This window comes from Rhamphochromis sp. 'chilingali' (assembly GCF_963969265.1).
Source record: "Rhamphochromis sp. 'chilingali' genome assembly, chromosome: 14".
Classification (NCBI taxonomy): domain Eukaryota; kingdom Metazoa; phylum Chordata; class Actinopteri; order Cichliformes; family Cichlidae; genus Rhamphochromis; species Rhamphochromis sp. 'chilingali'.
Genome location: NC_137941.1, coordinates 26935407 through 26957807, shown reverse-complemented (window position 1 = coordinate 26957807; position 22401 = coordinate 26935407). Strand labels below are relative to the sequence as shown.

General features: G+C 41.3%; 1 protein-coding gene across 1 annotated transcript; it reads right to left on the bottom strand.

Annotated features, from left to right (window-relative positions):
* Nucleotides 1-7447: 7447 nt before the first annotated feature.
* On the bottom strand, nucleotides 7448-18435 carry idh1 (isocitrate dehydrogenase (NADP(+)) 1). Its single transcript, XM_080904116.1, has 9 exons — nucleotides 18285-18435; nucleotides 17337-17458; nucleotides 15243-15534; nucleotides 12393-12495; nucleotides 9962-10139; nucleotides 9718-9869; nucleotides 9431-9571; nucleotides 9161-9323; nucleotides 7448-8183 (listed from the first exon to the last, which is right to left on the bottom strand). Exons 1-9 carry the CDS (start codon nucleotides 18396-18398, stop codon nucleotides 8090-8092), a joined length of 1359 nt encoding a protein of 452 aa, XP_080760242.1. The 5' UTR covers nucleotides 18399-18435; the 3' UTR covers nucleotides 7448-8089.
* Between the last annotated feature and the right edge of the window lie 3966 nt (nucleotides 18436-22401).

The window sequence follows — 22401 nt, the reverse complement described above, 5'->3', positions numbered from 1 at the left end:
CACATCCAAGATCAAATCATTGCGCTAACCGTGAGCTCGCTAATCCGGTTCCCCGAACACACCTGCTGTTGACGATTAGTACAGCTGGACGCAGTAATGTGACATCACTGGGTGTCGTAAAAGGGGCCACGCATCGATAGTAGAAACATTGATCGGCAACCCTCTGATTGGTCGGCGAAAATGTCGACGGAGCGCGCTCGGCTCGGTATTTTTCGGCAGCAGAGCAAGAACTCTTGAGTGAGGGATTTCAGGAGTTTCAGAGTTTAATCAGAACGCAAGGGAACACTGCAAAGGCTGCAAAAGCAAGGAGCGAGGGCTGGCAGGAAGTTGCTGACAAATTAAACTCGTAAGTAATTTAATAATAACAATAATAATGGAGTGGATTGATATAGCGCTTTTCAAGGCACCCAAAGCATTTTACAATGCCACTATTCAGTCACTCTCACATTCACACACTGGTGGAGGCAGCTACAGTTGTAGCCACAGCTGCCCTGGGGCAGACTGACAGAAGCCAGGCTGCCATATCGCGCCATCGGCCCCTCTGGCCAACACCAGTAGGCGGTAGGGTAGATTTATTATATTACACTATATTATCCAATATTATATTACATTATATTATAATATGTTATATTTTATCCTCTTTCACATTAGAGCCACGACAGGACCCACTAGAACATGGGAACAGGTAAAAGTGAAATATAAGAATATCCTACAGAATGGTAATATTTATCACTTATATTGCTTTTCGTCTCTTGGAAAGAGACCCTGGAATAATCTGTTTGTTTATAACAGCAACCAAGAAAAGGGCAGAGGAAAAAAAGACAGGTGGTGGTCCTGCACCCCCTCGTCAACAAGTTGGTTAAGTGAATAATACCCTCACGGGAATATCGATATCTCTCAATGAGCACACTGTCGCGCTGAGCTAAAGGATCCTGTCTATCCCGCAATATACGCTGAATTCTGAGGACTCTCCTTATCAATCTTGCACCTTCCGCAATGGGTGGCTCGCGTATACGGACAGGACATGGCTGCGACAGGCTTCCCAAATCCACCTTCGCTTTTATAGCCGTGGTCTCTCATCTTGATTACACGAAGTAATTTACAATTGCTACTCTGAAATATGAATTAAATCTGTAATAATCACATACATGTAATAGAATGTTAATAGTACATTTCCCTTTTTTAGGAAATGACCTGTATGTATCTGTGTGACATCAATAAATGGATCAGGTGCTGCATTGTCTTTAGTTACATTGATGTTATTTATTTATGGTGAAACAGTGGTGGAATATCGCTGTTGCTTTCGTATGATGACGCGGACATACCTGCGTGGCCGCGATCTAATCCTGTTTACATAAAGTAAACCTGCTCCCGAGCAGGTTTACGCTTACGGCTCTGTTGCTATGACAGCAAGTCCCGGATGAGCTTCGGGGAACCGACTGATCCAGGATCACGCGAAATCGTCAACAATCTAATCCGGCTAACCTACTTAGCGAGGTACGAAGAACGGGCCCCTGGTCCGGGATGTTTTTGTGCAGCCATGTCTCCATGAAACACATAACACTGCATTCTCGGAAAACTTCCTCTGTCCCTGTTAGCGTCGCAACCTCCTCCATCTTATTAACCAGCGATCTGACATTACCAGTCACTACAGACGGGAGAGCAGGATGGAATCTTTTCCTCCTCAGTCTTCGTGTTTTCCCGGCTCTGCAGCCGCGGTAGTTCATCTTGATCACCGCAGGGATCTCATGCTGAACACCGGTGTTCCAGATCAACTGGCGTTTAGATCAACTGGCGTTGGTCGAACAGATGTGTGGCAGTCTTGCGTTTCAGGAGCTGCTACCGACAAACCAGCAAAAAAACGCCAAATGTGTCATCTGTGACATTTGTGAGGTTGTCTCAAACACACTCCGTCAGTCTTGATGCTGTTGAACAACAAAATGCTTAAAAATGTGAGTTTACCTGGTGATATCCTCATGCGCGACGCGATCGCGAAAACAGCAAACAAGTAACACCACGCCGTTGTTGTTCACAGGACACAAAGAGTAAACGATCGGGAGACTCTTGTCGTCGTCATCGTTCCCCTCGCACGGTTTATTTCTCCGAATTCAGCGTTTTTGCTTCACAACTACAGCGTGCTGTTTACTTTGTGCACTAACATGGAGTCGAGTCAACCAGCGCCACCTCTGGCCAAGTGCCACAGCCTACAGCCAGATCAACCTGTGACACATCTGCACCACGTTTGAATTCGTGTCATGCACATTTGTACCTTTCAATTGTGTCTGTTTGTGCGTCATGCAAATAAACCTTTGAAAAGAATGAAATGATATCATATATTCCTTATTGGCCTACATTTGTACAAAATTCCAAATTATATACACAAAGTCATAGAAATCACCACTCCAATTGGTCATCATGATTTTGATATTCTCTTTTTCCATAACAATGAAATACGCCTTGGACAAATATGACACATCAATATTTCATTAGTGTTGTAACATCACATGTCGCTAGCATAGTCTGTCTGTGTCTTTTCCCTGAAAATGAATATTTCCAGCCAATATAGGCAATTCATCAACATGGCTGGAGTTATATACAGTCTGTATAAGTGTGGTTAATCTAATGAACATTTGTAAGGAGACGGCAGTTACTGTGAATTCACAGCAGTTACACAGTGATTAGTAATAAACAGCCAGTGAGAGTGAGTGGATATGACTGTTCCCACCACTAACACATGACCATAGCCCACTACTAGATTAACTTGTGACACATCTGCACCTGCTGCTATGATCACATTGAGTAGAGGCTGAGTGGCTGCACTTACCCCTGGTACATCCAAATCTGCCCACAAACATGTTGAAAGATGCAATGCCAGCAATGTGGATTGTCAACACTAAAAACAATCAGTAAGCAAAGACAACAGGGATCACTTTTTTCTGTTTATTTAGCACCCACAACATTTGTAGTCGCCTTCTGCACAAGGGAAGTCCACACACACCGTGTGGTACCACTTTCCACAGAAGGTGCAATCTGCAAGATTGAATGAGATTGTCAGAGTCATTGTCTGGCTGTTTATTACTAATCACCTGCTGTACATTCACAGTAACTGCCATCTCCTTACAAATGTTTATTAGATTGACCACACTTATGCAGACTGTATATCACAACCAACTCTAACATGTTTGTTTGCAGAGGGCAGACACAGACAGACTACGCTAACGACATGTGATGTTACAACACTGGTGAAATATTAGTGTGTTCACGACATTTTTCGTATGGGCAAAAGTATTGATATCAGGATGGTGATTCTTATGTGTATGTCATTTGGCATTTTGTACAAATGTAGGCTGATAATAAATATATGATATCAGAATCAGAAACTTTATTGTCATTGTCATGAGAACAACGAAATTAAGAATGGTCCCCGATCATTGCATCATCCCTAGCAATATCAAAATATAAATAAAACAATAAAATTCAATAAATAAAATAGATAGAATACTTAAAATACTAATAAGATATAACAGTAAAACATTCACATACATTCCCACACACATGCTTCAGACCGTGCATAGATTAACACAAGAGTGGCGTGATGGACATTTTTTTGTAGTATTCAGATGTGTTATTGCAGTTGGATAACAGCTGTGTTTGAGTCTATTAGTCCTTGCTCTGATTGCCCTGTACCGTCTGCCTGAGGGCAACAGTTCGAACAGGGAGTGGCCAGGATGTGAGGTGTCTTTTATGATGTTTTGGGCCTTTTTAAAACAGTGGGCGTTGTGTAGAACTTCCAGTGTGGGGAGAGGGCAGCCAGTGATCTTTTGGGCGGTGTTAATGATCCCTTGGAGTGCTTTCCTCTGAGCCCCTGTGCAGCTAGTGTACCAGATGCATATGCAGTAAGTTAGAACACTCTCAATGGTGGCTCTGTAGAAGGACACCAGCAGTCTCTGTGTGATGTTATTCCTCCTGAGAATTCTCAGGAAGTACAGTCTCTGTTGGGCCTTTTTCAGCAGCTCGGAGGTGTTCACACTCCAGGAAAGGTTCTCCTCTATATTGACTCCCAGGAAGCGGAAGCTTGCCACCCTTTCTACACAGTCCCCATTTATGAATAGTGGTTGGATCTCTGCCTTTTTCCTTCTGAAGTCTATTATGAGTTCTTTGGTTTTTGAAGTGTTGAGGAGGAGGTTATTGGCCTTACACCATGACGTCAGCTGCTCCACCTCGTCTCTGTACGTAGACTCGTCTCCCTTGGAAATGAGCCCCACCACTGTGGTGTCATCTGCAAATTTCACAAAGATGTTGCTGTGGTGGCGAGGAGTGCAGTCGTGTGTGGTTCAAAGGTTTATTTGCATGACGCACAAACAGACACAATTGAAAGGTACAAATGTGCATGACACGAATTCAAACGTGGTGCAGATGTGTGTCACAGGTTGATCTGGCTGTAGGCTGTGGCACTTGGCCAGAGGTGGCGCTGGTTGACTCGACTCCATGTTAGTGCACAAAGTAAACAGCACGCTGTAGTTGTGAAGCAAAAACGCTGAATTCGGAGGAATAAACCGTGCGAGGGGAACGATGACGACGACAAGAGTCTCCCGATCGTTTACTCTTTGTGTCCTGTGAACAACAACGGCGTGGTGTTACTTGTTTGCTGTTTTCGCGATCGCGTCGCGCATGAGGATATCACCAGGTGAACTCGCCACATTTTTAAACATTTTGTTGTTCAACAGCATCAAGACTGACGGAGTGTGTTTGAGACAACCTCACAAGTGTCACAGGTGACACATTTGGCGTTTTTTTTGCTGGTTTGTCGGTAGCAGCTCCTGAAACGCAAGACTGCCACACATCTGTTCGACCAACGCCAGTTGATCTAAACGCCAGTTGATCTGGAACACCGGCATGGCTGTGCTGTCTTAGCCCCAGCAGCAGGTCCCAGCTATAGACAAAGGGGCAGCGTGGCGTCGCGGTCATCTCAGTAGTTTTACATGGAGTTTCGTTTCCAAACACGGATAAAAACTTCTCGACTACACAAGAAGTGTAAACTAAAAAACTAAGTAGACAAAAAGAAATAAATAAGAGGAAAAGAAAGAAAGGGGAAAGTACTTTTCAACTGCAGAGTACTGCCAGCATCTCTGGCAGAGCCGTCATATTCTGGGGAGGGGCTGCCTTTAGAGTTGGTCTTAAGGTCAGCAAGAAATGTGCATTTGTAAAAAGTAAAAGATCGCACAAATGAGGAGGGGAGTGATTTTACATTCAGTTACATAAGTGAAAATCCTTTAACAGAGAGAATGCAGTGAAAAGATGAATGAAGATTTAAAAAAATAGGCAAGGCCCAAGGGAAGTGGTAGAATAAAGGAACTGATAGACCAAATTCTTTCCAGGGTACCTGATAGAATAACACTGGCTAAATTCCTCTGTGAATATGAAGAATGAGAAGACTTACATAGAAAAAGGTAAAGTGAAAAGAGTCTTAGAGGGAAGCTCCAAAGCCCTTCTGTTGCAATTACAGGGACATGATGAATCCGAGGTAGACAGCGAGGTGGTTGTGGGAATGAAGTCACAATGGTTATTACTTTTTTGAAAATTAGAATGTTTCATCATTTCTTTATTATTACAGGTTCCAATTACTCTGGATCACTAATTAACTAATTAGAATCTGTCTCTGTTTATATGAAAAACAAGGGAGAGCTTGGACATTAATGCTTTACTGATACAGAGAAACAGACAGACTGAAAAAACTGAAATCCAATCAGTGATGATAGATCCTTGTTTTCAGCTTCCTTTTCCCCCATCACTAAACAAGCCTCTCCATTTAGTCTGTTGAATCAAAACTAAACGTTTATCCTTGAAACAGTGCTGAGGATAATGCTGCTGAATGGAAGAGAGGGTTAGGGTTAGTGGCATCATTGGTGGAGTCATTCCTCTTTCTGTTGACATTGATAAAGTAATTGCATGTCACAGTTCAAAAATTAGGGCTGAGTTTGAAAACATTTTTTTATGCAGCAGCTCCATCTACTGTTCAAATCAAGTAGGGATGAAATTCTCTCCAGCATCAGACAATTTGCTGCTAAAGCTAACCGAGCCACAAGGTTGTGCTCTGTTATTTTTTATTTGATATATGAAAATGTAATCTATCAACAATCCTGTATACTGCTGCTGGCCTGCATCTGCAAGTTGTTCTGTAATCCTCGCTACCATTTTTTAAAATCCTTTTTGACAAAGCTCACAGTTAGGGTTGGATCAGGTGACCCTGAATCCAGTTATGCTGCAATAGGTCTAGGCTGCTGGAGGCTTCCCATGATCATTGTTCATCATTCACCTTTTCACTCACTATGTGTTTATACATGACTCTAGATTTAATAATTAGTCATTCTTTGGCTGTCTTGGCTGTATCTCAGGTAGTAGAGCAGGTCCCCTATGAATGACCTGTGAATGAATGAATAAAGCAAGTTGTGGAGAGTGCTTTCCAGAGTAGCAAAGCGCGATATAACACAGTCCTTATACCATCTCTTGCGCCATCTTTCTTTTCGTTTGTCTCCCAGCAGTTGGCCGCCCCTCTCTGAGCCTGGTTCTGCTGGAGGTTTTTTCCTTCCCACTGTTGCCAAGGAACTTGCTGATAGGGGATCATATCTTTGTATTAGGGTATTTACCTTACAATATAAAGCACCTTGAGACAACTGTTGCTGTGATTTGGCACTATCGATATAAAACTGAATTCAATTGAATTGCTATTTCTGACAATCAGATATGTATTGTCCGTGCTGACTTTTCTGGTGTGCAAAGAGGTCTTGCTGCACCTGCTGCTGTTCTGCCTGACTTGAGGCTTTCCATGTATGCACATGCCACCAAACAAATCACTGCAGAACTGGATATAATGGGCTGCCATTTAAATAGCAACTCTAAAGATGTAAAGAAATGCATTTCAATAAAATTGTGAACTTCAGAGCAGCTAAATACATGCTACAGAAATCATCTTGCAGTAGATTACTTATAAATAAGTGACAGCAACTGTGTGTGACACTGTGATTGTAGGTTGATATGTGTAGCTATTTACTGACTAGTCTGTGTTACTTGTAGAGGTTCAAACAAGGGAACATTTTGTTTGTGATAACAGTCAATGACCACCACCTTTTACTTGATACTACAGTATACTCTGTTTTGTTTATGCCACTTTTGGTGCACACTACATACAATCTGCAGTTTGTGTGTCAGTATAGACTTTAAATATAAAATCCATAACTCAATAATGAAAAACTCATTTATTATGAGTTATCAAATCAGGAATGAATAAGTGTAATGTTTATAGGTAGTTTTAATGTGGCTTTTTTTGGCAAGATCTAATAATCTAATATACTGGGTCTAAATTGAGGAGCACATAAACATGTACACACAAACAAAGGAGGAAAAATAAATATAGCTCTTTAAAAACTGACAATTAAAAATTCTGAAATTAAAAGCAAGTATTGTACTTTAATATCATTTGTTTTCAAATCATAAACTGTGTATTATAGTACAATTAGTGTAAAACCTTCACTGAATGCATTGTCACTCTCCTGCAGTGCAGAGAGATTTTCATTAGTTACATACAGGCTGACGTTGCTCTGTTTTTCTGGCACTATTTCCTAAACTCTTGCCTGAAGTATTGTTAAAAAATTACAAGGTGAAAGAGATGAAGAGAATTAACAGATGACAAAATGTATAAAGGCAGTGAAGGTCCAGAGGCTCTTTCAGACCAATACTGTCCCCCTGCATGGTACAGATCACTTCAGCGGAACTGAGTGCAATTAGGGTAAACAAGGGAACTGAGATATCAGGTCACGGCCCAGCGTCACTGTCACAAGCGTAATTTTATCTTGTAGCAACCCAAGGTTGTGATTAGAAGCCCCCATTCTGCTTTCTTCTGGACAAGGCATTGTTCTTGACTGACCCTCTCTGACTTTGAGTCAATCCTGGAATTCTGAGTGCACTCTTCCCTTTCCATGGGGTGGTGGGGCCCAAACTTCCAGTAACTGTGTAGGTGTTTCTGTGGGTGAGCATGTGTCTGAATGCATATGTGTCTGTGTTAAACTGCTTTGAAGGCTGGGAGATGAAATCACAGCTTGGGCTGGCTTGCCAACTTGATCTTCAGGTTCTCTGCTAATTTGTCCAGGAACTCAAAGGTGTTCAAGTAGTCAGCACGTTTCACACTGCAAACAGAGTCAGAAAACAGATGACTGTCAGCATTAAAGTATTGCAAAAGTTCAGAGATCACCGAATATGACTAATTTTGACAAATATTCAGGCTGCATTTATGAAGCTCTGTTAAGTCAAGTTCACTGTAGTCAAAATAAGTTTCGACTGCAACAACTTAGTGCTCCTTTATGCCATCAAATCTAAGGCCCATTTCTCATATGAATAAATGCGTGGTTGCTGTTTCCAAGACGAGGAATGGTGTTGAAATTTTTTTTTATTATTACAGACATACTGAGCTGCTGTAAAGGCTTATGTGAGCATACGCTCTGCCACAGTTGGGCTCTATAAACGTAAGCATATGTCTGCATCTTTTTGTACTATTAGTAAAAATTCACTGCAATTATTCAACAAGCTCATTTTTGAAATGCCAAACAATACTTAAGAGGTTGGGAGCGGTCACATCTCCCGTCACACAAAACTTGGTTGATTAATACCCAATAATTATGATTATGTTACATAGGAAAAAAGGACATGGAAAAGTAAATCATAGTAAGAGGTAAAATATATGAAACGAATATTTAATACATTAAGAGTTTTTTTCCTTTGTTTTGTTCTTTCTGCATGCTTAGTTTCTGGAGTGTGTCAAAGACAATTTTGAACATCCACCATTGTAATATTTTATATTTAGCAGAACACTATAGGAAAGAAAAAGCATAACTGCTCTATATTGAAAAGAGCTCAAACATATTTATAAACCTGAGTGAATTAAACTTTAATTTACGGATGCCCCAATCAGGTACATTTTGAAATGGAGCTGTCCTTTCCGGTCACTGTATGTGGTGGCTTCCACAAACTGGTGCCCACTCTTATGTATTTTTAATAGATTATTTCTAAGTTCTGAGACTGTATCAAGAATGTATTGTAAGATCTAATTACCCACTAATCTAACAGCACAATATCCTTATATGAATGTACATTGCATATGACTAACTTTGCAAGGCCTTTGATGCAGATAGCCAAATCTTTGGTCATGAAACCAGCCTCAATGGTCTCGATGCAAACAGCCTCCAGCGCCTCCGAGAACACTCGCAGCTCGGCATTGTTATCAAGCTTTGCCCGGTGAAGCAGGCCCCGTGTCCATGCAAAGATGGAGGCTGTAGGAAACAGACACACAGTGAAAGAGCATGCATTAGATAACTAACCTAGAGATAACCTTAGAGATAAAATCACATACGATCACTTTTCCACAATCTGAGCCTACCAATAGGATTGGTGGAGGTTTCCTTTCCCTGCTGGTGTAGTCTGTAATGTCGAGTCACTGTGCCATGGGCAGCCTCTGACTCTACTGTACGTCCATCAGGACAGACAAGCACACTGGTCATCATACCCAGGGAGCCGTAGCCTAAAACACAGGGACAACCAAAAACTACATTAACATCTGAATATCATTAGTCTACAGTACACTGCAATTTTTTTAGGCTTTTATTATTTAAGTTTCTGCATGGTTTTTCACATAACTTCTGATCTGAACCTCCTTTTTAAACCAACCTTGTGCCACAGAGTCAGACTGTACATCTCCATCATAGTTCTTGCAGGCCCAAATGAAGCCTCCCTCAGATTTCATGGCTTGGGCCACCATGTCATCAATGAGACGGTGCTCATACCAGATGCCCTTGGCCTCAAACTGAGCACGATACTCTCTGAAGCACACAAGAAGGTGGACAACACAGTTCTGGCCCATGTCTGCTACAAGGATGTTTGCATAAGCTGCTTGTGCATGTGCTGTCCTTACTTCTCATAGATCTCCTGAAAGATGTCTTTGAAGCGTCCATCGTACTTCTTCAGGATGGTGTTCTTGGTGCTGAGGTATAGAGGCCAGCCTTTGGACAGAGCAATCTGGAAAGAGCTATTAGCAAAATCCCTGATGGACTTATCTGTGTTGTACATTCCCAAGGCCACACCACCTGTGCCTGGATAGACACAAACAAATAGACATACAGACAGACTAAATTCACATGAATTATCGACTTTAAAGGCAGACAATCTTGGACAAACTTGGAAAAATCTAGAAAAGAAACCAGTGTTACCTCTTACTCCGTTTAAAATTTATTTCAGTTCATTCAGTGTTAAACCTGAACATATCAATATTTACAAGAGCATGAACAAAGATATCATCTTTCACAGTATTTCACAATATAACCCATACAATATAAGGTTAATTGTACTAACAGACTTTTTAAATTTTCTACCAAACTTGCTAGTTTTGAAACTGTACTATAAAACAAATATGGAGGAAACAAGCTGTCAGCTCTTCTAAATCCTTGTTTTATACACTCTGTGGGGTGGACATGCAAGATATGGGTTTATACTACAGAGAAGCTTGATGATAAGATGGAGACAGTAAAGAGTAGATTCAATAGAATATTTGTTTATTTTAAACAATCAGATGGTTTGGAATATATATATATATATATATATATATATATATATATATATATATATATATATATATATATATATATATATATATATATACATACATATACAGTGGGGCAAAAAAGTATTTAGTCAGCCACCGATTGTGCAAGTTCCCCCACCTAAAATGATGACAGAGGTCAGTAATTTGCACCAGAGGTACACTTCAACTGTGAGAGACAGAATGTGAAAAAAAAAATCCATGAATTCACATGGTAGGATTTGTAAAGAATTTATTCGTAAATCAGGGTGGAAAATAAGTATTTGGTCAATAACAAAAATACAACTCAATACTTTGTAACATAACCTTTGTTGGCAATAACAGAGGTCAAACGTCTACTATAGGTCTTTACCAGGTTTGCACACACAGTAGCTGGTATTTTGGCCCATTCCTCCATGCAGATCTTCTCGAGAGCAGTGATGTTTTGGGGCTGTCGCCGAGCAACACGGACTTTCAACTCCCGCCACAGATTTTCTATGGGGTTGAGGTCTGGAGACTGGCTAGGCCACTCCAGGACTTTCAAATGCTTCTTACGGAGCCACTCCTTTGTTGCCCGGGCGGTGTGTTTTGGATCATTGTCATGTTGGAAGACCCAGCCTCGTTTCATCTTCAAAGTTCTCACTGATGGAAGGAGGTTTTGGCTCAAAATCTCACGATACATGGCCCCATTCATTCTGTCCTTAACACGGATCAGTCGTCCTGTCCCCTTGGCAGAAAAACAGCCCCATAGCATGATGTTTCCACCCCCATGCTTCACAGTAGGTATGGTGTTCTTGGGATGCAACTCAGTATTCTTCTTCCTCCAAACACGACGAGTTGAGTTTATACCAAAAAGTTCTACTTTGGTTTCATCTGACCACATGACATTCTCCCAATCCTCTGCTGTATCATCCATGTGCTCTCTGGCAAACTTCAGACGGGCCTGGACATGCACTGGCTTCAGCAGCGGAACACGTCTGGCACTGCGGGATTTGATTCCCTGCCGTTGTAGTGTGTTACTGATGGGGACCTTTGTTACTTTGGTCCCAGCTCTCTGCAGGTCATTCACCAGGTCCCCCCGTGTGGTTCTGGGATCTTTGCTCGCCGTTCTCATGATCATTTTGACCCCACGGGATGAGATCTTGCGTGGAGCCCCAGATCGAGGGAGATTATCAGTGGTCTTGTATGTCTTCCATTTTCTGATGATTGCTCCCACAGTTGATTTTTTCACACCAAGCTGCTTGCCTATTGTAGATTCACTCTTCCCAGTCTGGTGCAGGTCTACAATACTTTTCCTGGTGTCCTTCGAAAGCTCTTTGGTCTTGGCCATGGCGGAGTTTGGAGTCTGACTGTTTGAGGCTGTGGACAGGTGTCTTTTATACAGATGATGAGTTCAAACAGGTGCCATTCATACAGGTAACGAGTGGGGGACAGAAAAGCTTCTTACAGAAGACGTTACAGGTCTGTGAGAGCCAGAGATTTTCCTTGTTTGAGGTGACCAAATACTTATTTTCCACCCTAATTTACGAATAAATTCTTTACAAATCCTACCATGTGAATTCATGGATTTTTTTTTCACATTCTGTCTCTCACAGTTGAAGTGTACCTCTGGTGCAAATTACTGACCTCTGTCATCATTTTAAGTGGGGGAACTTGCACAATCGGTGGCTGACTAAATACTTTTTTGCCCCACTGATAGATATAGATATATATATATATATATATATATATATATATATATATATATATATATATACTGGCTTCTTACCCTCAAACTCATGGACGACATATTTGACAGGCTCTCCCTTTGCGGGTGTGTAGGTCATCTCCACTTTCCCAGGCCCAGGCACCACAAAGTCTGTGGCTTTGTACTGTGGGGAGAACAGTGAGTAAGAAAAAAGATACAATCCCCAACATATACCATAACAGCAAGAAAGACTGTCATAAACACCTAAAGAGGACTAGTCAGAGTGTACAGCATTGTTCTTTCTGACAGATATTATGTAACCAGCAGCCATCTGATACATCACCCAACTGGAAGCAGAACTGTTGACTTTGGCTATGCACCATGAACCAACCTGTGATTTACTTCTGTGGCTGTTGAGGTGGTACACTGTGGTCCAAAGGACAGCTGATGAAACCTAATTATTGACCAAGTCACTCCTAACACAACGTCTGATATAACTGTCAATTCCCTGAGCTCATACATCAGCTGACGGAGGGAAAGAGCAGTTACAGAAGTGTGGTAGAAAATTACAGGCAGCCTCCGAAATGGAAACAATAATTAAGATGAAGTTTTAGTTTAAAAAACATTTTATTTTAACCTCATTTGGAAAACTTCAGAAAACTATGGGCATTATTTTTCTTTGCCAAAACATAAGCCATGAAAATACTATTTCACACTAAAACTAGATGAAGACAGACTCACTATTCTTTGCTCTTTGGTGTAGAATACACATCCTGCTTCTAATGCAAGGGTTTGAATAAATGTGTGGCTTTGCAAATGAATGTGATGTCTGGACACACTTTCCTACAGGCTTGACTCTTTGTTCTTATCACCTTTTTCTTTCATTGTCACCTCCCTACCTCCTTCTAAATGCTAATTTGCCTGAGCCAGCTTACCTTCACAGACGCTCTATACAGTGGGGCAAAAAAGTATTTAGTCAGCCACCGATTGTGCAAGTTCCCCCACCTAAAATGATGACAGAGGTCAGTAATTTGCACCAGAGGTACACTTCAACTGTGAGAGACAGAATGTGAAAAAAAAATCCATGAATTCACATGGTAGGATTTGTAAAGAATTTATTCGTGAATCAGGGTGGAAAATAAGTATTTGGTCAATAACAAAAATACAACTCAATACTTTGTAACATAACCTTTGTTGGCAATAACAGAGGTCAAACGTTTACTATAGGTCTTTACCAGGTTTGCACACACAGTAGCTGGTATTTTGGCCCATTCCTCCATGCAGATCTTCTCGAGAGCAGTGATGTTTTGGGGCTGTCGCCGAGCAACACGGACTTTCAACTCCCGCCACAGATTTTCTATGGGGTTGAGGTCTGGAGACTGGCTAGGCCACTCCAGGACTTTCAAATGCTTCTTACGGAGCCACTCCTTTGTTGCCCGGGCGGTGTGTTTTGGATCATTGTCATGTTGGAAGACCCAGCCTCGTTTCATCTTCAAAGTTCTCACTGATGGAAGGAGGTTTTGGCTCAAAATCTCACGATACATGGCCCCATTCATTCTGTCCTTAACACGGATCAGTCGTCCTGTCCCCTTGGCAGAAAAACAGCCCCATAGCATGATGTTTCCACCCCCATGCTTCACAGTAGGTATGGTGTTCTTGGGATGCAACTCAGTATTCTTCTTCCTCCAAACACGACGAGTTGAGTTTATACCAAAAAGTTCTACTTTGGTTTCATCTGACCACATGACATTCTCCCAATCCTCTGCTGTATCATCCATGTGCTCTCTGGCAAACTTCAGACGGGCCTGGACATGCACTGGCTTCAGCAGCGGAACACGTCTGGCACTGCGGGATTTGATTCCCTGCCGTTGTAGTGTGTTACTGATGGTGACCTTTGTTACTTTGGTCCCAGCTCTCTGCAGGTCATTCACCAGGTCCCCCCGTGTGGTTCTGGGATCTTTGCTCACCGTTCTCATGATCATTTTGACCCCACGGGATGAGATCTTGCGTGGAGCCCCAGATCGAGGGAGATTATCAGTGGTCTTGTATGTCTTCCATTTTCTGATGATTGCTCCCACAGTTGATTTTTTCACACCAAGCTGCTTGCCTATTGTAGATTCACTCTTCCCAGTCTGGTGCAGGTCTACAATACTTTTCCTGGTGTCCTTTGAAAGCTCTTTGGTCTTGGCCATGGCGGAGTTTGGAGTCTGACTGTTTGAGGCTGTGGACAGGTGTCTTTTATACAGATGATGAGTTCAAACAGGTGCCATTCATACAGGTAACGAGTGGGGGACAGAAAAGCTTCTTACAGAAGACGTTACAGGTCTGTGAGAGCCAGAGATTTTCCTTGTTTGAGGTGACCAAATACTTATTTTCCACCCTGATTTACCAATAAATTCTTTACAAATCCTACCATGTGGATTCATGGATTTTTTTTTCACATTCTGTCTCTCACAGTTGAAGTGTACCTCTGGTGCAAATTACTGACCTCTGTCATCATTTTAAGTGGGGGAACTTGCACAATCGGTGGCTGACTAAATACTTTTTTGCCCCACTGTAAATCTGTAGGGCATAAACAGACTTCTACAGTAAACTAACTCTAGAACAGGACATTGAGTCATTTCCTCAACATCCTATTGACACAATAATATACACGACATGAAACTACAAAAATCTGAGTAGTTTTACATCTTAAAAGATGGAAAAAGGTGTCTATGTGTCACATATTCATTTGTAGGTTGCCATTTTTAAATACTGTTGGAATGAAATTCTCTATAATTACAACCTTATTTTTTTGGAGACTTTGAAAAATTTACATGAGATGTGTGAAATCTTGACTAGAGATTCACAGATCATATATCCCCCCCCCCCCCCCCCCCCCCCTTAGCATGCATACTTCAAAGTTTTCAGTAAGTGGGACCGATAGGGTACCTGATCTCCATGGGCATGTCTGCCGATGATGATGGGCTTGGTCCAGCCGGACACCAGGCGGGGGATATTCTTACATATGATGGCCTCCCTGAACACCGTGCCCCCGAGGATGTTACGGATGGTCCCGTTGGGTGAGCGCCACATCTGCTTGAGCTTGAACTCCTCCACACGTTTCTCGTCTGGCGTGATGGTGGCGCACTTGATGCCCACATTGTAACGGTGGACTGCCTCTGCTGCCTCAACTGTCACCCGGTCATCAGTTGCATCTCGGTTCTCCATCCCAAGGTCATAGCTTTGCAAGGAGAGATTAAGAGAACATGATTAATGGTGCCGAGAGAAAGCTAATACATAATTTATAATGTCTTGTAAATGTACCTAGACTGTCAATAAAAACCTCAAAGTTTTAGTACAAAAAGCAAAGAATACTTTAAGCATTTTAGCTGCTCCTTCACAAGGTGTCACCAGGACGCAGCTCCACATGTGTGACTTAGTAAACTTTTATGCCCAATGCCCTTCATCACACATTGCCAAGGGTTTTTGCCTCTTTTTGCTTGTTAGGGTATGATGTAAACCACTATACTGGGGAGCTAGTGGTAGTAACTACTACAGGGCTCAAATGATTAGTAAATATAACTGATTAGTAATTATAATTGAGAATATTTGTGTGCTTCTAAGAATTAGAGTATGAGATTAAGAATGAAGACAGGGACCAAACACACACAGAGAACATTGATAATCTCAGCAGCAGAGGCACTGAATGCTATGAGCGTTACAAGTATTTACACATAACTTAGCAGCAGACCCCAGTGCACTAACTACCGAACACTATGCTATTGATTTAGCTGAGTGAAATGCAAGGCGGAGAATGTCAAAGTGCACCTACTGTGATGTGGAACACAATAACTGTGTCAAAGGACATGAATGACTTGAATGAGTGGTGAAAGTGAATCTGATTATGGAATAATTTGAACTGCTGCCAGAGCTTTTTGCACTTCATTATGAAGGCAATTTTCTTGCCTGCAGGCCCTGACACAGCATTCTTATGAAGGAGACTTTCTATTAACCCTCTGTTCCATTTTCTTTTAGGCGCTGCCACTGCAACGAAGCAACACGAAGAAAGCAAAAAAAAGGAATCAGTTGTGCAACGAAACCAGGCACTCTGCCAGCATAACTGGATCGGTTTGCTCCACTTGTTATACTTGAGAAACCTCACAGCTTTAACAAACAGTTAGAGGAGGGGGTGAAAACCAGCTCAGTGTCCTTAGACTTCTCTTTGGCAATTATCTTGTGTGCTGGCTTTGTATGAAAGTGGCCTTGACCTTTTACCCACTTCCCTCCTTCCTCAACTGAAAATCCAAGCCACATGAATGAACCGATGAGGTTCATTCTTTGGAATCTTTGCAGAAAACCTTGCACATGTTCCAAACTATGTGCTTCCAAGAATTCCGTGCCCAGTGAACCACCTGACTGTGTGGTGGGACTTTTAACCATTGTACTATCGTGGATGGTTAACAACAGTGCAAAGTCCATGAAACAGATAAGTAGAGGAAGGTCAAATTAAGAAACCGATGACGCAAATGGATGTTATACTACCAATTATCGTTATTACTTTGTTTGGACATTTCTGATCTACAATATCACCCATCATTGCATTTGATTTAATAATACTTGTTGAAACTTTTCATTGTCTTCTTGATTACAAGACTTTTGTAAATAGCTTTTAATGCAATGGTGATTTTTTTTTTTTCTGAGGTAGCAGCTGCAGTTAGTATATTCTGCTTTGCAGCTGAACCATTAGACACCTTTCGGGTGGGGGGGAATGTATTTTCAGGGCAAAGGTCAATGATGGGGGATGCATTAAAGCAAGAATTCAAGCCAAACAAGAAGTACCAGGCATGCAGAAAGTGTTGCTTGAATTCCGTTTTTGATTCTGTTTTACTAAGACTATCCCTGCTGGGAGTACTTACCACTGCACCACTGTCATGTAAACAAAAGTATATTTAAAAAGAAACCATTAAATGTAAGTGATCTGAGTGCACTGAGCTGCTAGAACAATGGGATCTTTACACAGTGTAGGAGTACAGGTGTATTCACCTGTGCACTTCAAGCTCCAGGTACGGAAAGATGAGTTTCTCCTTAATGAGCTCCCAGATGACCCGAGTCATTTCATCTCCCTGCATCTCCACCACAGAGCCAGCCTTGATCTTGGGAGACATCTGTCACAATAGAATGACCACGAAGAAGACAAAAACAAATAAGTTACTCTGACACTTATTCTGATAACTGAAGTGACTGGAGAGAGATTATTATTACACAACAATTTGTCAAATGACATGCTGATACCCAAGAGGGGGGAAAAGGTCTGTAGACTATGAATGAATTCATTCACAAGATGCTTAAAGTATCCAGAGCTATGGCTCGGCGTAAATCCATAATAACCCTCTTCAATTATCCCAGTGGCCAAAAAAAAAAAAGAGGGGGGGGGGGGGGATTACCTCCTTGGTTATTATTTTTGTTATTACCATTGTTATTTTAATAATCTCGGTTGAAAAGACCTTATTGGTGGTGTTTCACAACAGATGATTTCACAACTTTCAAAGATTTCATTTTATAATCTCGCCTAAAGTTCACTTAAAGAAGAAGCGACTTGAGTTAAGCAAAGAAGGAATGCAGAGCACTAACAGGACAAGGTAAAAAATCTGATAAATAACAATCTGAAACATGAAACCAGGAAGGAGGTGTTGGCTGAGGATATCAGGCCTGAATGGCCACTATGTCGGTTTGCTTAAGCTACCCGCAATTTAATTTGAATGAACAGCCGACACAAAAGTGTATTTCATAGCAAAGCAAACAGAAAAACGCGTTACTTCAACTTTGTCACCACCCCCCTTTTATTTTTCTTTGGACAGATGACGGCTAATGCCAGCAGCAGCAACAAAAACAAAAAAAGAAGGAGCCGCCGAGTATTTCTTTCTTTCCTGCACGACGCCATCATTGTGTTCTGCAGTAAGCGCTGTTTAATTCAGTGCTACAAACGCCTACCGTATTGAGTTTAAGATCCACGACACAACCAGAGATGAGGAAGCCGAACGATGACCTGCCGGAGAAGACGGCGTATCTAGCTGCTAGGTGCCAGTTTCTATTCCGCGAGCTCATTGGCAAGAGTCTTGGCCAATCAGAGAAGAGCGGAAAACATTTAACGCCAATCAGATAAATCCACACCGCAGAAGGGTAGGTCTGAAAGCGGTGATTGTCCATCTGATGAGGGTTTCCACGCCCACCGATACGCTTGTTCTATGCGTGGACTGTTGCACAATGGGTGCTATTTGACAGTTTGGTGGCAAAAGGCGGCACCACCAGTTATAATGGTCCATCTGAAAGGATATTAGTAAAACTGACAAACTACAGATTCAATATTTTGATTGGCTAGATCACAATTCTATTATTTTAATTTTAAAAAGAGAAACTGATCATAAATGAGTCTAGATTACACCAGAGCCCATATACAATTTCCAAGAAAGTAGGAAACTAAAGCTAAACGCTAATGGTAAAACACATATTATCACATGTGTCATTATTATTATTAACCACTTTTTAAAACAGCATACAGAATAATAATTTTGTTATAAACGACAAATTACAGACTCAGACCAAGTCTTTTGAACAACTTTCAAGTACTTTGTTCTCCAACGTGTGCCTTTCTGTTGTTTTATATATATTCCTCTAGTTTGTGCTTATTGCACAATCTTTGTGTTGGTGTTGTTCGCAAATCATCATAATTAATGCTGCATATCAGGATACTTTTCTTTCATAAACAATAACAATTATACACATTTTCTTTGGAAAACTGAAACTACTTGACGGTAGCATTAGCTAACCAATTAAGGATTTTGATTCTGATTTTCCTGCCCAGAACAGGCTAATTCTCTGTATAGAGAACCAGTGTTGACATACACCCTGCCATGACACCAGTCAGTCAGAAGTGCCAGCTTGATGCCGGATCCAGGGAAGACCTGTTTTCTATGGGCATGCACCAAACCACAATCGGGCCAGATGTGGCATGCCAGCGCAAAAACAGTGGCATCATTGCCAGACCTGGCTCATATCTGGATGACATATGGCTTACCATGCTAGAAGTCAACCAGCAGTGCCGGCTTGATGCCAGATCCGGGCCAGACCTGCTTGCTATGTAGGATTACATGCACTCGCAGTAGGTTATAAGTTATCTTTCTCGCCAAAAGAGAAAGGTTTCTTCATTTCTTGAATAACTTGAAAATCTTAGGTCAAACAGCTGCAAATCCTGGTTGCAAACAACGGTACTGAATTCTATAGTATTCATGGATAAATATGTTTGCCTGTGTCTTCTTTCAATAATTACAGCTATCTTTATGAAGTTGTACAAAAACACCTATAAGATTAAGCCATAAATAATATTGTCTGAGTCTGTTGGAGCTATGTGTTCTTTATTGTTAATATTTTGAAATTTGTTAAAATTTGTTGTTGGTTTACTTATATTTTTGGGTTATTCACAAGTTTTATTTGTAGGTTAATACTTGCTTCATTGTTTGGGTTTGTTTTGTTGTTTATCTCGTTAAGTCAGCCAGGAAGAACTGTAGTGCAATTTTTTTCTATAAATAAAGCGATTGGTATAGGACCAGCATGCACTGGGGTGGGACTATGGTTTTCTTTGACCAGAGCAGGAGAAGCAACAGGAAGCAACAAAAATGGTCTTGTTATTGCTTTCCAAACTGGATAAATAAACCATGGAATGCAACTTTCAAGTTTGGACAGTCGGCTCTTTTGCCTGCATACAAGATCTTATGTCAGTGCAGCAGTGGCTTGTGGATTAAAGGATGTTTGGTTGGCCAAACAAAAGGAATCGCCACTACAAAGTCTTCTTTCAAAAGTTATAGCTATCTTTATGAAGTTGTACAAAAACACCTTTTGTTGCCCAGACAAGGCAATTCTTACTGTTAGATGTATTTGAATGGCGTTCTAGAAAAGAACAGAGTATAGTTTTTCATTTTTGTGAATACTTGAAAATCTTAGCTCACACAGCTTTAAAACCTGTTTGCCCAACACGGGGATATTGAATTGTATAGGATAAAGCCATAAATATGTGTGTCTGAGTCTTCTATCAAAAGTTATAGCTATCTTTATGAAGTTGTACAAAAACGCTTTCTTTTGCCAAGACAGTGTGTTTCTCACTGCTACATGCATTTGAATGGAGTTCTCGCACGAAACAAAGTATAGGTTTTGTGGTGGATTTTTGTGTGATATGTATAACTATATAACTATATATGTGTAACTATATACACTCTACATCTATGTGCACTGAACATATATATTTTAACTTTCATGTAGAGTCTTAAGCACAAGACATTTTGCTTCACCGAGGTTTATTAAGGTGGTACAGTAACAGGGCAGTTAATGTAAGGGGAGAGTTCTCCTGAATAATTTACTCCCCAGTAACTAACCTTCCCGAATACACACTCAACGTCTTTCATGCAGCACAACCAAAACAGTAACATTTCCTGAACACATCACAATAAAATATCATCACACACACACACGCACGTAATTTGAACTACACTGAAGTGTTTTAAGAACCTATGTAGTTATAAGATTATATATTGATAATTAGGATTAATGTGTGACCTTTGACCATGCTGTGACCTATTGTCAGAAGGCAAAGCAAAGGGTTAACCTAAGGGTGTCCCTTTGGGCTGGGCCCCCAGCCAGAGCCCTGCCCGTACCCTGGCCTGAACCTGACCCCTTCAGCTGTGTTTGGGCGCGTGGGAAAGTTACCCAGCAGCAGGGGGCGGGGATACTGGTCCCTATATATTAGGGGACCAGAGGACACCCCCGGCTCTTTTTCCCCTCTGCTGTTTCACTCTGTCCGTCTCTGTGTTGCTCTGCTGTCTGTGCTTAAGGCTGTACACCCCGGGGTTTTGCTTTGCTTGCTTTCTGCTATGTAATTCTCTTGCTAAATGTCTGTATGTATTTTTCCTGCTGTTCATGTGATTCAGTGTATTAAACTCTGTTACAAGAATTCTACTCTTTTCCAGAGCATCTTTTTGAGTGTCTTGACTTTAATTGGATCTAAAGAGGTTGGATCTCCACATCGTTGGTGGGAGAAGGTTATCAGGATGGTTTCGAAACTTGCGACCACAATTGGCAACGTACGAAGGGACAAGGAATTAAGGTGATTGCTGGGAGCCTTGGGGAATGCCAAAGCCTTGCACATCAGAGAACACCAAGCGGCCGCTATAATAAGCTAAGCAGAGTTTTTTTCCTGCTCAATGTTGGTGTTGTCTGAGTGCAGAAGGGGGGTTCCCACCTTGTCTCCAAGTAGATTTCACCTAACCTTGAAAAGGATTTTAATCAAAGGGTCGCTGTTATTCTAAGTGATAAAGTGTTACACTGTAAGAAATAATGTTAGTTGCAGATGCTGAAGGAGTGGAGTTTAATGCTCCTGTGCTGGAGTATGACTCCAGGGCTGTGTTGGGGGAGTTTGTGTTTATTTTTCCGCTATTCTTTAGTGTTAAGGAAGTGTATCTGAAGAATAGGAGTAAGTTGCGCAGAAGTAAAAAAGTTGAAGTGATGAAAAGTGATGATGAAGTGATGAAAAGTGAAATATATGTCGGCACCCTCAAGGTGGTTACCGCTGGAAACCTAGTTATCCATTTAGGTTGATAAGTTGACACAGGCTAACTAGGTTGTTAGATTTGTATTGTTTATTGTCATTTATGCTTAGAAATATTTAACCATATATGCTTAGAGGTGTATAATCGATTGTGTAGTGATAGGATGTGTGATCCTTAATAGTCTGCAAAGGCTTTGTGTGCATTCCAGAGTGTTCTGGCATTCACACCTACATCCTGGGAGCATGGGAGATGTCGTACCTTGTCTTATTGTTTTATGGTAGGATAAACGTAGCTATGTCAGTTTTAGGCTAAGAGCCTTTTGTTTAGATGGACGGCTAGACTCCTGGCACCAGCTTTGGGGAGTCTTCACAGGGTCACATCTTGATCCCACACACACACTCGCACACGCACACACACATACTTACACAACGCACAGGCAAGATACTCTTTTGGTACTCTGTTTGTATGTAGACGTCATATGTTAATGAACCTATGCATATTCATGTAACCTC